The sequence below is a fragment of the Balaenoptera borealis genome (genome assembly GCF_965194805.1).
Source record: "Balaenoptera borealis genome assembly, chromosome: 16".
Lineage (NCBI taxonomy): Eukaryota > Metazoa > Chordata > Mammalia > Artiodactyla > Balaenopteridae > Balaenoptera > Balaenoptera borealis.
Window position 1 is genome coordinate 23,103,497 of NC_138872.1, and position 15,213 is coordinate 23,118,709.

The 15,213-nt window shown below is 39.7% G+C and overlaps 2 protein-coding genes across 7 annotated transcripts in view; one reads left to right on the top strand and one right to left on the bottom strand.

Annotated features, from left to right (window-relative positions):
* NDRG3 (NDRG family member 3) overlaps positions 1 to 15,213 on the top strand; it is an 83,173-nt gene that overhangs the window by 61,207 nt on the left and 6,753 nt on the right. For all 6 annotated transcript variants that reach the window (XM_082362002.1, XM_082362004.1, XM_082362003.1 and 3 more), the window contains 3 exons: positions 9,676 to 9,779; positions 10,901 to 10,966; positions 11,087 to 11,138. In XM_082362002.1, the coding sequence (XP_082218128.1) occupies positions 9,676 to 9,779; positions 10,901 to 10,966; positions 11,087 to 11,138 (222 nt within the window). The remainder of the gene's footprint in view (positions 1 to 9,675; positions 9,780 to 10,900; positions 10,967 to 11,086; positions 11,139 to 15,213) is intronic.
* RAB5IF (RAB5 interacting factor) overlaps positions 1 to 15,213 on the bottom strand; it is a 97,031-nt gene that overhangs the window by 40,925 nt on the left and 40,893 nt on the right. The window lies entirely within an intron of this gene.

The window sequence follows — 15,213 nt, forward strand, 5'->3', positions numbered from 1 at the left end:
TGTACATTTCCCCTTTACCAAGTGACAGTGTTAGAATTTTTAAGTAAAGGCCACTGGGGGGACACTGCAAGGTGATAGTGGCAGGAAGACACTTCCTTTCCTTTTTAAAAAAAATTTAGGACTTCCGTGGTGGTTCAGTGGTTAAGAATCCGCCTGCCAATGCAGGGGACATGGGTTTGAGTCCTGGTCCGGGAAGATCCCACATGCCTTGGAGCAGCTAAGCTTGTGTGCTACAACTACTGAGCCTGTGCTCTAGAGCCCACGAGCCACAACTGCTGAGCCCACGCGCCTAGAGCCGGTGCTCCGCAACAAGAGAAGCCACCGCAAGGAGAAGCCCACACACTGCAATGAAGAGTAGCCCCCACTCGCCGCAACTAGAGAAAGCCCATGCCCAGCAACGAGGACCCAACACAGCCAAAAATAAATTAAAAAAAAAAAATTTAGCCCAAGAATCAGGGGTTGCCATACAGAAGGCCTGGTGACACTCATCTCGGCAGTCTTCAGGTCACACTTTCTCCATCCTGTGGGCTGTTTCCAGGGTCCAGTCAGGAGACAGAAACCACACACTCTGAGTTGAGAAAATTTAACATAAAATATTGTTAACTAGTAGAAGGTTGCTTACTTCTCAAAGAGGTGAAAGAGGACTCTCAGGTGTCCAAAAGTAGCAGGTGGAAACCAGCAGCTACTCCTAGGCAGAGTGCATGTGAACACTCAGGGAACTAAGGACTTAGTTGGGCCCACCCCCACCAAGCCTGAGAGTCATGCCTCTTCAAGGAAGGTAAGGTTTCCACAGAAAGTACAACCGGCCAGGAGTGAAAAAACTTGCCAGAGGGTGAGGGCCGTAACTGGTCCATAGAGCCACTCACCAGATGAGGGAGACATTTGTCTAAAATAAGGTCTGAACAGCTGCAGAAGCTCCAGAAGCTGCAGCTGGATGGGGGAGAACCTGGGCCTAGGGTGCAGCTACAGCTTTTCTACGAGAATTCCTGACACCTTGAACCAGTGGCTCCTGTGCTAAATTTTAAAAAGGGACTGGCAAACGGAAAATGTTTATGCATTCTAGCTCCAGTACTACAAAGAACAGTGGATCTGAGGCTGAGGGTAACTGGAACAGGTTCTTTGCCCAATGGCTAGTGATCCCTGTCTGCCCGGATTTTATAAGGGTGGATCACTGAAAGGCCTGTGTGCACCAGGTGAGGCTTATCCCTTGGGCGATTAGACTGGGCCATTTCCTTGGGGAGCCCCTGATGCCAGCAGCTTTAGGTCTTTTCTCTGGGACTGGCCAGATTCCCCAGATAAGCTTTGAGGTTACACACCAGACACTAATGTTAGTATTCTTGGAGCCAAGTTCAGAAAAAGACAGAGAGCCTCAACATTCAGGCTTTAAACTTTCACTTAAACTTCATGTTTTCAGTATGGTGTATCTACCCATCTGGGCCTGTGGTCTTCCAGATCAAAGACCTTGTGTTTTGTCATTTCCAGAGAATAGACCTTCAGTCTTCTGGGGTGGGAAAAGGGAAGTCCCCCAGAATGCAGGGGAGGGATCTGGAGCTCTGGCCGCTTTATGCTTTGTTCCCATTGGACCACAGGTGCAGATAATTAGAATGATCATAGTCTTTGGTTTGTAATACACCCTCATCATTCATTGGTCCATGCACATAACCCACTTTTATTTAGTTAATTAGCTAGTTATTTTTAATAATGTAATAAGCACCCAAGATATTACCACCCAAAGCAAAAGCTAGGATTTGACAGTAACCTGCATCTAACTAAATGATGCTCTGAATTAACCTGTTCCCCTGCTTTTCTCACCCTGAGGAAACTATCATCTTTTATCAGTCCTTTGTTTTCCTTTATGATAGTCTTACTGAATTTATATGTGTTCTTTTACATTATGTACATATTTCTAATTATAACAGGATATTATGCTGATGTAATTTGGGGAACTTTTTTCACTTAAAATTGCCAAGATTTATCCACATTACTGCTGGATGACTGTGAACAGTTTTGTATATGCCTCCTGCTTTATTCGTACGAAAGTCCATCTTGGGTGTAAGTTTAGGAGTGGAATTGCTGGGTCTTAAGTGTTCATATATCATAAAATTCACACTTTGAAGGTTTAGTGGTTTTTAGTATATTTATGGAGTTGTGTAACGTTGCACTATCTCATTTCAGAACATTTCCATCACCCCAAAAAGAAACACCATACCACTTAACAGTCACTCCCTATTCTCCTTCCCCTGTACCTGGCAACCACTAGCGTACTTTCTGTCTCTGTGGATTTGCCAATTCTGGACATTTCTTAAATGGAATCATATAATATGTGGCATTTGTGTCTGACTTCTTTCACTTAGCATGTTTTTGAAGTTCATCCATGTTACAGCATGTAGCAGTACTTCATTCCTTTTTATGGCTGAATAATATTTCAGTGTATGGATATACCACATTTGGTTTATTAGTTGATGGACATTTAGGTGTTTTCTACCTTTGGGCTATTATGAAAAATGTTGCTATGAACATTCATATACCAGTTTTTACATGGACATATGTTTTCAGTTTTCTTGAGTGTATACCTAAGAGTGGAATTGCTGGATCACATGGTAGCTGTGTTTAACGTTTTGAGAAACTGCCAGACTGTTTTCCAAAGTGGCTGCACCATTTACTGTCATACCAGCAAAGCATGAGAGTTCCAGCTTCTCCATATCCTTGCCAACATTTGATGTTGTCTGTCTTTTTGATTATAGCCATCCTAGTGGGTGTGAATTAGTGTCTCATTATGGTTTTGATTTGCATTTGTTTATCTTCTTTGGAGAAGTGTCTATTATAATCGTTTACCCATTTTTTAGTTGGATTATTTATCATTTTATTATCAAGTTGAAGATTTCTTTATATGTTCTTGATACAGATCTTTAGATATATAAAATGCAAATATTTTCTTGCATTTTGTGGGTTGTCTTTAACTTTCTTGATGGTGTCCTTTGAAGCACAAAAGTTTTTATTTATTTATTTTTGTTTGTTTAACCTAATGAAAGCATCTTTTTTTGTTTGTTTGCATTTTATTGGGGTATAGTGTTGATTTACAATGTTGTGGTAGTTTCAGGTGTACAGCAAAGTGAGTCTGTTATACATATATCCACTCTTTTTTAGATTCTTTTCCCATATAGGCCACTACAGAGTATTGAGTAGAGTTCCCTGAGCTATATAGTAGTAGGTCGTTATTAGTTATCTATTTTATATGTAGTACTGCGTATGTGTCAATCCCAGTCTTCCACTTTATTCCTCCCCCCACTTACCCCCCCAGTAACCATAAGTTTATTTTCTACATGAAGCACAAAAGTTTTAATTTTGCTGAAATCCAATCTATTTTTCCTTTTGTTGCTTTCACTTTTAGTGTCATATCTAAGAAACCATTGCTTAATCCAAAGTCATGAAGATTTACTCCTATCCTTTCTCGTAAGATTTTTATAGTTTTAGCTCTTAACATTTAGGTCTGTGGTCTATTTTGAGCTAATTGTTTGTACATGGTGTGAGGTTGGAGTACCAGTTCATTCTTTTATCTGTGAAAATCCAGTTGTCCCAGTATCATTTTAAAAAAGACTTTTCTTTGTCCAGTGAATTGTCTGGGCTCCTTTGTTGAAAACCAGTTGACCATAAATGTAAGGGTTTATTTTAGAAGGCTCATTTTTATCCTATTGATATTTGTCTAGCCTTATGCCAGTATCACAGTGTCTTGATTACTGTATCTTTGTAGTAAGATTTGAAATAGGGAAGTGTGAGTCCTTCAACTTTGTTCTTTATCAAGATTGTTTTGGCTGTTTTGGATTCCTTCCATTTCCATATGAATTTTAGGGTCAGCTCGTCCATTTCTGCAAAAGAGCTAACTGGGATTTTGATAAGGATTGTGTTGAATCTGTAGATCAATTTAGGGAGCATTGCTATCTTAACAGTACTGTTTCAATCCATGCACATGGAGTGCCTATCCAGTTATTTGGGTCTTTTAAAATTTCTTTCAGCAACGTTTTGTAGTGAAGTCTTCCCACTTCTTTTGTTATATTTTTTCCTAAGTATTTTATTTTGGGGGTGCTATTATAAATGGAATGCTTTCTTAATTTCATTTTTGAATTGTTTATTGCTAATGTATAGAAATACAATTAAGTTTTGTATATTGATCTTGTATTCTTCAACCTTGCCAAACTAATTTATTAGCTCTAATTGTTTTTTTGTGGATCCTTAGGATTTTCTACATACAAGATCATGTCATCTGCAATAGACATAGTTTTACTTCTTCCTGTCCAGGCTGGATATGTTTTATTTCTTTTTCTTGCCTAGGCAGAGCTTTCTAGGCCCTGGATAGAACCTCTGGTACAGTGTTGAATAGAAGTGTTAAGTGGACATCCTCATCTTGTTTCTGATCTTAGGGGAAGCCATTCAGTGTTTCACCATTAAGTATGATGTTAGCTGTGGATTGTTCATAGATGTCCTTCATCAGGTAGAGGAAGCTCTCTTCTCTTCCTAGTTTGTTGAGCACTTTTATCATGAAATCGTGTTGGATTCTGTCAGATGCTTTTTCTGTATCTATTGAAATGTATGTATGACTTATGTTCTTTATTCTTTTAATATGGTGTATTACATTTATTGATTTTTGTATGTTGAACCAGCCTTGCATTCTCTGGATAAATTCCTTGCTCATGGTGTGTAATCCTTTTTATATGTTGTTGCATTTGGTTTGCTAGTATTTTGTTAAGGATTTTTGTGTCCGTATTCATAAGAGATATTAGTCTATAAGTTTCTTATGTGGTCTTTGTGTGGTTTTGGTATTAAGGTAATACTTGGCCTCATAGAATGAGTTGAGAAGTATTCTCCCTTTTATTTTTTGTAAGAGTTTTGGAAAGATTGCTGTTAATTCTTTAAATGTTTGGCAGAATTCACAGTGAAGCCATCTGGGCCAAAGTTTTTCTTTATGGAAAGTTTTTATATTACTAATTTAATCTTTGTTTCTTCTTGAGACACTTTAGGTGGTTTGCGTCTTTTTCGGAATTGGTCCATTTCATGTAGGTTATCTAATTTGTTGGCATACAGTTATTCATAATATTCCCTTATAATTATTTTTATTTCTGTAAAGCTGATAGTAATGTCTCCTCTCTCATTCCTGTTTTTAGTAATTTTGAGTTTTATCTCTGTTTTTCTTGGTCAGTCTAGCTGACTAATTTTCGATTTCATTGATTTTCCCCATTCTTTTTCTATTCTCTCATTTATTTCCACTCTCATCTTTATTATTTCCTTCCTTCTGCTTGCTTTAAGTTTCCTCTCCTTTTTCTAGTTTCTTAAGGTGGAAGGCTAGCTATGAATTTGAGATCTTTCTTCTTTTTTAATACAGGAATTTACAGCTGTAAATTTCCTTCTAAATATTAACATAGCTGCATCCTATAGGGTATTTTCATTCATTTCAAAGTATTTTCTAATTTCCTTGTAATTTCTGCTTTGATCCATTATTATTTAGGAGTATGTTGTTTAGTTTCCCAAATTTCCTTCTGTTATTGATTTTTAATTCATTTCACTGTGGTCAGGGGATATTCTTAGTATTTCATTCCTTTTCAAGTTTATTGAGACTTGTTTTATGTCCTAAATTGGTCTATCCCAGAGAATGTTCCATGTACACTGAGAATAACATGTATTCATTCTACTGCTGTTAAGTGGAGTGTTATATAGATGTCTGTTAGGTCTGGTGGTTTATAGTGTTGTTCATTTCTTCTATTTCCTTGTGATCTTCTGCCTTGTTATTCTATCCTTAATTGAAAGTGGGGTATTAAAGTTGCAAACTGTTATTGTTGAATATTCTATTGCTCTCTTCAATTCTGTTTCTTTTTGCTTCATCTGTTTTCATTGTTATGTCTTCCTGATGTTATGTCTTTTTTTTTTTTTTTTTAAATATTTATTTATTTATTTATTTGGTTGTGCTGGATCTTAGTTGCAGCAGGCAGTCTCCTTAGCTGTGGCATGTGAACTCTTAGTTGTGGCATGCATGTGGGATCTAGTTCCCTGACCAGGAATTGAACCCGGGCCCCCTGCATTGGGAGCGTAGAGTCTTAATCACTGCGCCACCAGGGAAGTCCCGGATGTTACGTCTTTATTAAACAGGACTTTGAACCAGTCATCCTTTGTACCATGTTTACCCTCTGCTTGCAGGGAGAACTGGTACGGACAAATCTTGGGCCTTTTCAGGCTCCTTGGTGCATGATCGCTGACTTTTTTCACTTTGCCCACTGCCAGCCTAGCAGCCTTATTGAGCCTGTTAAATGAGTGATTACAGTCTTCCTTCTGCTTTCCCACTTTCAAAATGTTATTGCTGTTGTCACTTTTCTTTGTTGTCTTTGTTCTTATGAGTTTATGGCTTATAAAGAAAAAAATTTACTGTTATTTTTGATTTTTCTGGAAGGAGTAAAGCTGTATTTTAATCCAGTGTCTTTAATTGGAAGTTTCAGAGACCATGATCTTTCCACTGCATAGTGCTAGATAGAGTGGGTACTTTCCTGAAGACAAAGGATGCATGGTTTTGACTGTAGACCTTAAAAACCAGTTCACAGAATTTACAAAATTCCATGCTAAGTGCATTGGGAGAGACAAATGTATATAAGATATGGCCCTTCTTCTCCAGGAGCTCACTCTGTGGAGAGATGAGATGTACAGAAATACTGCTATAGCACATGTAAAAAGGGATAAGTAATAAGAACTATTGATACCTTTCATTGAACATCTACAGATTTCAGACAGACGTGTTATGTACATTAAACAATTCAATCTAATAATCTCATAATGGAATTGTATTATTCCCACTTTACAGGTGAAGAATGAATTGTTTTATACAAGGCCAGCAGCTAATAACATATCAAGGGAGATTTGAAGCCACGTGTGTCTAACTCTGAAGCTTTCCTCTTTCTACCATGTCAGGGTATCTTAGGAGAGGCCCCATTAGGGACCTAGAGAAATTCAAAGGCAGGAGAGGATCAAGGAAGGCTTCAAGGTGGAGGCATCCCAGCTGGGCCTTGAAGGATGGATAAAATTCAACATTTTAGAATTTGGGGGGAAGGGGATCATTACAGGAAGGGGGAATAGTTTGCTCAAAAGCCAAAGAGGAAGGAATTATAAGATACATTTGGGGGTTTTAAATAACCTGGTGGGAGACTTAGTGTAGGATACCTGCGGGAGGTTGACTAGCCAAAACATCGCCTGACCTGGAAGAATGAGGCCCTGAGGTGTTTGCATTGGAATAGGGGAAAGCTAAGAAGGGAATTTTAATGATTTTTGCAAAGTAAGAACATCCTCACAATATATATATAATGTGTGTTTAATTAAAAATGTGTGAGATCACAGTGGGTTGTCACAAGGCTGAAGAGTTCATTTAAAATTTAAGCAAGCAAACACATGTATATGGAATCTAAAAAAAAAAAAAAAATGGTTCTAATGAACCTAGGGGCAGGACAGGAATAAAGACGCAGAGGTAGAGAATGGACTTGAGGACACGGGGAGGGGGAAGGGTAAGCTGGGACGAAGTGAGAGAGTGGCATGGACATATATACACTACCAAATGTAAAATAGATAGCTAGTGGGAAGCAGCTGCATTGCACAGGGAGATCAGCTCAGTGCTTTGTGACCACCTAGAGGGGTGGGACAGGGAGGGTGGGAGGGATACGCAAGAGGGAGGGGATATGGGGATATATGTATATGTATAGCTGATTCACTTTGTTATACAGCAGAAACTAGCACACCATTGTAGAGCAATTATACTCCAATAAAGATGTTAAATAAAAAATAAAAATAAAAATAAATAAAATTTAAGCAAGCAAATGCTTGTATTGCTCTTATTGCTTTGAAATGAAAGCAAATTCGTTTTCTAAACGTTAATAATCTCATCTTCTCTAATAAGAAAAATACCCCACAGTGATATCCTCTTTCTTATCTACCAAATTAGCAAAAGGCAAAAAGTGATCGTTTGTACTAGCAAGCATGTGGGAAAACAGGTAGTATAAATAAATGAGACGGCTCCGTATATCCTGATAAGGAATGACGACCTCTGCCGTACTTTTAAGTGGAAAAGCACAGTGTAGAACGGTACGTGTAGCAGACTACACTTTGTGTTTTAAAAAAATGTGAGTGGGGGGGTGCAATTTATATATAACAGCTTTTCCTGAGAAGTTCCATTAGCACTTAAGCCAGTTTTACCCCTTTTATACCAATATCATTCCTTCTCTTTTTTTTATCTCAAACTTTCCTGCTCAAGTTCCCCTTCAGACTTTCAAGGGGGAGTTGGATAGGTCATTTCATCTCTTAATTGCCATGTGGTTCATTTGTTGTTCACTTTTCGTAGTATCTTCAGCATTTATCACATTTCCTTGGAATGGCTCCAGTGCCCTTTAGTTTCAGGTAGCCTCTGATCCAGTTGGTAAGTTTCCTACTGTATTCTTGGCTCACTTTACCCATATAGTAGTGAGTATGCAAATACACGTTCTCCTTATCTCTGTTTCTCTACGGGGCTTGCTGGTGGTGACCTTTACACACTGCTGTAGATTTACTGACTCTCACTATCCCTGATACATTTCTTTCCTCCAGTGTAAACATTTTCCGTTCTGCTTAAAACTATTTACTGGGGGGGGTGTGTGTGTGTATACATATATGTACACATATGCTTATGTACACAAAAACCTAGCAACTCATTCTGGTGGCCTCCAAGAAGACCAGCAAGATAGGCACCACTGGACAGTGGGTAGTGGGGAGGGAGATTCTCTTTTTACTGATACACCATTTTGTTTCTCTTGAATTTTATACAGGGAATATAGCCAATATTTTATAATAACTTTAAATGGAATATAATCTATAAAAATTTTGAATCACTGTGTGGTACAACTGAAACTAATATAATATTATAAATCAATCCTACCTCAACAAAAAAAATATAGTATTGGTAATAAGAGTAAATAAATGATAAATTTACTTAATAAAATATTATAAATGGAATGTAATATATAATTCTACAATGTATATTATTAAATGATAGTATATAAATAGATATTATACCCATTATATTGATGAAGATACAGATAAGTTAATTATGCAGATTTATGGCTAATAAGAGAAATGTTACTTTCCACTTATTTTATACTTTACAGTCCATATAACTTTTCTTTTTTAATTTTTAAAACAGCCCTGGCAGGTAGCTGGTTATTATCTTTATTTCACAGACACTATCTGTTTTTATGAGAATGGCAGAACATGAATAAGACACAAATAAGGAAACTAGGCTTCCGAATGGTTAGGTAACCTAAGTTTCACATCTAGTACTTGAATCCAAGTTTAGTGCAGTTTCCTCTGTGCTGCAGGGAAGGGTATTCAGAGCATATCCCCAAGTTTCTGTGCTTGATTTGGAGTTGATTACCGACATTTTCCATCATAGATTCTTTGTTGCCCTCATTCAACACAGAATATGGCACTGAACCAGTCTGATGCAAATAAAAAAGAAGCCATTCAGCCTACCAGTACATAAGTAGGCCCCCCAGGCTCTTCCCCATCTCCCATCATGGGCAGGGAGCTTTGGCTTTGGGCATTGAGAATGCAAACCAAACAAGATAGACTTGTACTGTAGCTCAGAAATTCACCTGTGTCTTCTTTTCATTGTTCTAGGAAGAGTTGCAGGCCAACCTGGACCTGATTCAAACCTACAGACTGCATATTGCCCAAGATATCAACCAAGAAAACCTACAGCTCTTCCTGGGTTCCTATAATGGGTACAGTTGTTTCTGTTCCTTCACTTAAAGGCAGACTAGGTCTAAGAAGATAACGGATATCTAAGAGAGAAGGAGAAGAGGAAATAAACTACTTCTTCCAGTGTTGTGTGATGGGATTGCTTTCGTACTTTTCACCACAGTAGAAGGGGAAGGGGCTTTCAGACAGAAATGAAGACAGCTTTCAAGAGCAGTGCATGAACTGAAGGCTGTTTCAGGCATGTGCAACTACCAGTTGTACTTTTAAGATATTTTGAGACCAGAAGTACCTAAAGTTGTGTACACACACAAAACACACAAATTGAGGTAGCACAGAAAGATGCATGTAGAGGAGGCAAAGAATAGAAGTCTTGGGCCCCAATTCAGTCTCTCTGCTGGTGTCCTGTCATCACGCAGAAGTGACACACGGAGAGAAGCTTAATTCTTACCTTGGGACCAGCTTCTCCAAGGTGAAAATGTTAGCCCCTTTTAGCTTTCTGGGTACATGGAAAAAGATTGAGGAAACGCGTCAGCTGTAACTTACCCAGAGTCACACAGCCAGTCAGGAGCAAAGCCAGGTTTTGAACCCAGTCTCTCTAGCTCCTTCCTCTGTGTAACAGAGCCTCCTTATTTTTTGTTGAAATCAGAAAGGTTATTAAGTACTGCACTAAACTGTTAGTTACCAGGAAAATGTTCCCCCAAAAAAGTTCCCCTTGGACCTCCATGGCGGTCCAGTGGTTAAGATTCTGTGCTCCCAATGCAGGGGGCACGGGTTGGATCCCTGGTCGGGGAAGATCCTGCATGCCACGTGGTGTGGCCAAAAAAAAAAAGAAAAAAGTTCCCCTTAAGAAATTATTCCTATAAACTAGTTGGAAAATTGAACACTTAAGACCTGAGGATTTCAACAGCATTGCTATTGAGTTTTGAAGTTGCCTCCTTTTAGCATCCTGCAGAGTCCCTTTTTCCTGCTCTGTACCACTCAGGATGCCACTGAACAAAGTGCACAAGGGCCCCTTCCCTCATCTGTGTGAAAGAAAGATAGTTTTCAGATTTCTTGATACATTTTGGTTTTCACAACCAGGAAGTAACCTGAGTTGCCATGATTTTACCTGAAAAGTGCATTGATTTCCTTTGTGTTTCTCTAGACGCAGAGACCTGGAGATCGAAAGACCCATTCTGGGACAAAATGATAACAAATCAAAGACATTAAAGTAAGTCCCTCAGTCTCCCCCACTGCATTGCTCAACATCTTTGCCTTTCATAGACAGAGTCATTTTCAGTGGAGTATATGTGCTGCTTGCTGAGCGTCCTCTTATTTTCCCTTTCCCCAGGTGTTCTACTTTATTGGTGGTAGGTGACAATTCACCTGCAGTTGAGGCTGTGGTAAGTATGTCCTGATGTTGTGAAGATGAATAAGATGAAATGCAATAAATTGTGTGTAACACACTGCTGACGCACTAGAAACAGTTGGTAGGTACTAGTTTTTGTGATTTCTCATTACACAGACCAGGGTTTGCACTTTGTTACCCAGTTTGGAGGAAGAATTCCTCGTTGATCACTAGGTTTCATCAGAAGGGATCAGGACTGCCCTTGACTGCTTTGGGTGGTGGAGCTTGCTCTGTGGCAAGCAGTACAGGTAAAGGCCACTGGCTTATCGTCAGACTTCTGACAGCCTTGGCCTTCTGCAGCCACCACAGATATAGAAGCCTGCTGGGAGCCTGTATACTTTCCTCAGGCACGTAGCACACTGGCAAAAAAAATATGTGCTCATTGTAGAAAATTGGTAAATAGGAGGACAGGAGGAGAAGTCAAGATCCCGTTACTCAAAGACAAGCCATTATGTTTTTCTTTACAATAGATGGGATGATATTAGCTATACAGTGTTTTGGGACCTCATGACTTAGCACTGTTGAGAGCATGTTTCCATACTATAAAGTCAGTATGTCTGTATAATATTGAGTCTTATAAATATACCCTTGTTTATGTAACCTCATTCTCCTGTTGATTATTTCTGATTTTGCACCATTAATAATGTTGCTGTTGAACATCCTTATAGAATCTTTGCCTGAATCTTTGATCATTTCCCGGGGATGAGATGGAAATAATGTGTCAAAAATCATAAACCTCTGTAAGGTTTTTAATACATTTTGCCAGATTCCTTTCCAGAAAAGACATAACAGTGTGTTGCCCCTGCCTGTGTATGAGAGAAAAGACATAAGAGTGTGTTGCCCCTGCCTGTGTATGAGAGAAAAGACATAACAGTGTGTTGCCCCTGCCTGTGTATGAGAGAAAAGACATAAGAGTGTGTTGCCCCTGCCTGTGTATGAGAGAAAAGACATAACAGTGTGTTGCCCCTGCCTGTGTATGAGAGAAAAGACATAACAGTGTGTTGCCCCTGCCTGTGTATGAATGAGAGAAAAGACATAACGGTGTGTTGCCCCTGCCTGTGTATGAATGAGAGAAAAGACGTAACGGTGTGTTGCCCCTGCCTGTGTACGAGAGAAAAGACGTAACGGTGTGTTGCCCCCGCCTGTGTACGAGAGAAAAGACGCAACGGTGTGTTGCCCCCGCCTGTGTACGAGAGAAAAGACGTAACGGTGTGTTGCCCCTGCCTGTGTACGAGAGAAAAGACGTAACGGTGTGTTGCCCCTGCCTGTGTACGAGAGAAAAGACGTAACGGTGTGTTGCCCCTGCCTGTGTACGAGAGAAAAGACGTAATGGTGTGTTGCCCCCGCCTGTGTACGAGAGAAAAGACGTAACGGTGTGTTGCCCCCGCCTGTGTACGAGAGAAAAGACGTAACGGTGTGTTGCCCCCGCCTGTGTACGAGAGAAAAGACGTAACGGTGTGTTGCCCCCGCCTGTGTACGAGAGAAAAGACGTAACGGTGTGTTGCCCCCGCCTGTGTACGAGAGAAAAGACGTAACGGTGTGTTGCCCCCGCCCGTGTAGGAGAGAAAAGACGTAACAGTGTGTTGCCCCCGCCTGTGTATGAGGAGAGTACCTGTTTCACAGCATGCTGTTCGGCATTGGACTTTTAAGTTTCATTAGTAGTTAATTTGATTACAAATGATATCCCACTGTTTTAATTTGCACTTCTGTAATTACAGATGAAGCTGACAGTTTTTGATAAGTCTGTTATCACTTGCTTGTCTTTCCCACAGCATATATAACTTAAGTATCTGCATGAAATTATCTGGTTTTCTTTGGCCTACTTCACTTCCACCCTATTTAGAGCAAAACATTAGGAAGTAAAGCTTTTAGAAAAGGAATCTAATAAATAATCAGAGATGCAGACATAGATGAGAAGGTTGGTGGGCAGGGGGAGTGTTGGTAGGGTGAGATAGATGTAACAATAGAATATATTCACACTTCCCTGAATTACCCTGTAAAACATTCCGTGTCTAGTGTGAAATACATAGTGTGGCTTGAGCACAGAGGCAAATAACTCTCAACTCAAAAAAAAAAAAAAAAAAAATCCCCAAAGGTAATAAAGTTACAGTGATGATCTCATCAAGAAGGAGTTTTGTAAAGGTCAGTCTTTTTTTGGCTAAAAAGGTAGAGATACATGCTACAAAATATCTATAAAAAACATTTTTTCATAAACATGTGTTTATGAAAATAGTATCGTTTATAGAAAATACCCTTAATCAGAATTCTCTAATAATGCTGAGTTGCCTTTTGGAAATTACATGGACTTAAAGCAGCATTACCAATTATTTTTCAAGATTGTGTAAGCTGGCCAATACAGATAAGATCTTTTTCTCTTTCTGATTTCCACACCTTCAGTGTTTATAGGAGAAGAACTTCAGGAACCCCATCTGTACCACAAACTAGATGCTCTTCTAGACACATTGAAAACCAGCTCCCCTGCCAGAGCCTTTTATCCCATAAGTTGGTAGGGATTAAAGGGCTATATCCATGCATGGAAGAGCAGGAAGAAACTCCACAAATTCTGGCCACTGTCGCTAGCTATTCTTGCTCACATATTCATTCAGCATCATTTTTTGAGCATCTCCTATTCTCTCGATGCTGTGGAGAACACAAAAATGAATAAGACGGAGTCTCTGCGCCTGGAGCTGGGGAGAGAGTAGACATGTCAAAAACCAACTGTTGTTCTTGGCCTACCAGAAACTGAGACTTCTTATAAAGTTACAGAAATTACAAAGTGATGAACCAAGAAAAGCATGCTTTATTATATTAAATACAGACTTGGGAGTTCATTCTTCCAGAAAATATTTATTGTATATCTACTGTGTTCTCAGCACTGTGCCTGGCAGTTAGGGATCCGGTTTTTACATTCTGCCCTTTAGAGCACCTTCTATAGTAAGTAAACGGGTACATTTGTTTGTCACTGCCTGCGTTGTCATTTGTATAGAGCAAAAACCTTGATTCGGTGATTCTGGCTTTTAGATCATCCTGTGCTTTTAGAAGAGTTTTGAATACCTACCCATCAGCAATCCCCAGAGTAAACGTTCAGCTGGGTTACTGGTTCTTGCCTAGGTAATTTTAATAACTCCCTAACTGGCTCGCTGCCTCTGCAGTCTGTCATACAGGCCACTGCTGGTTATTTTACTAAAACAACTCACATCCTGTCACCCCAGAAACCCTCTGTGGCTTTTTGCCTTCCACAGTCAGTTCAAGTCTTTCCAACCTCGCCCCGCGGTGCATCCTCACGCCATGCTTGTCTCTGTAACCCCACACATGCCCTGCACGCTCACTTCGCATCCCCTGAGTCTTTGCTTATGCTTTCCCCCTGACTCTGGAAGCCTTCAAATGCCCACCCCTTCTTGCTCTAGCTATAGAAATTCTACTCACTCTTCTATTCTCACTCAGCTCAGAAGTGAAATTTTCAAGTGATCTCATTCTGCCTCATACTACATTTCCACCCCACTAGATTCCATGCTCTTAGCGCAGCGTATTATATGTGTGCTTGGGCAAGCATGTGTAAAGAAGAGATCCAGTTAATCAAGTTAACCATAAAACATTGTTGAACCTGGAGATTATCTCCCCAGAATATTTTCTTTGAGGTCCCTGCCTTTGTGGATACAAAGGTATGAGATACCATACATGTAAATATACAAGGTTGTAATTCTTAATTGTGATGGCTACAGTGAGAGAAAAACCGTAGAGAGTTCAACTTTACATGGGATAGCCAAAGATCTTGAGGCAGAAGAGAATCAGGGTGTAAGGAATGGCAGACCCACTACCTCCAGGGCACGGGAAAGGGGTGAGAAATGGGCAGGGGAGGGGTATAAGGGCCAGTCATAAGGGCCAGTTGTGCTGGGAAATCATCAAGACCCCAGCAGGTGAGGGCCACGGTCCAGTTCACTTTTTAAATTAGGTAACTTGTCCCCATGTTATGTAGCGAGTAGGAGGAATTAGATTCAACATGTAGTCCTTTAAAGACTCTACTTGTAACGGATTCAGAAAATGCTTTGCCAGATTTTTAGATCTACTAA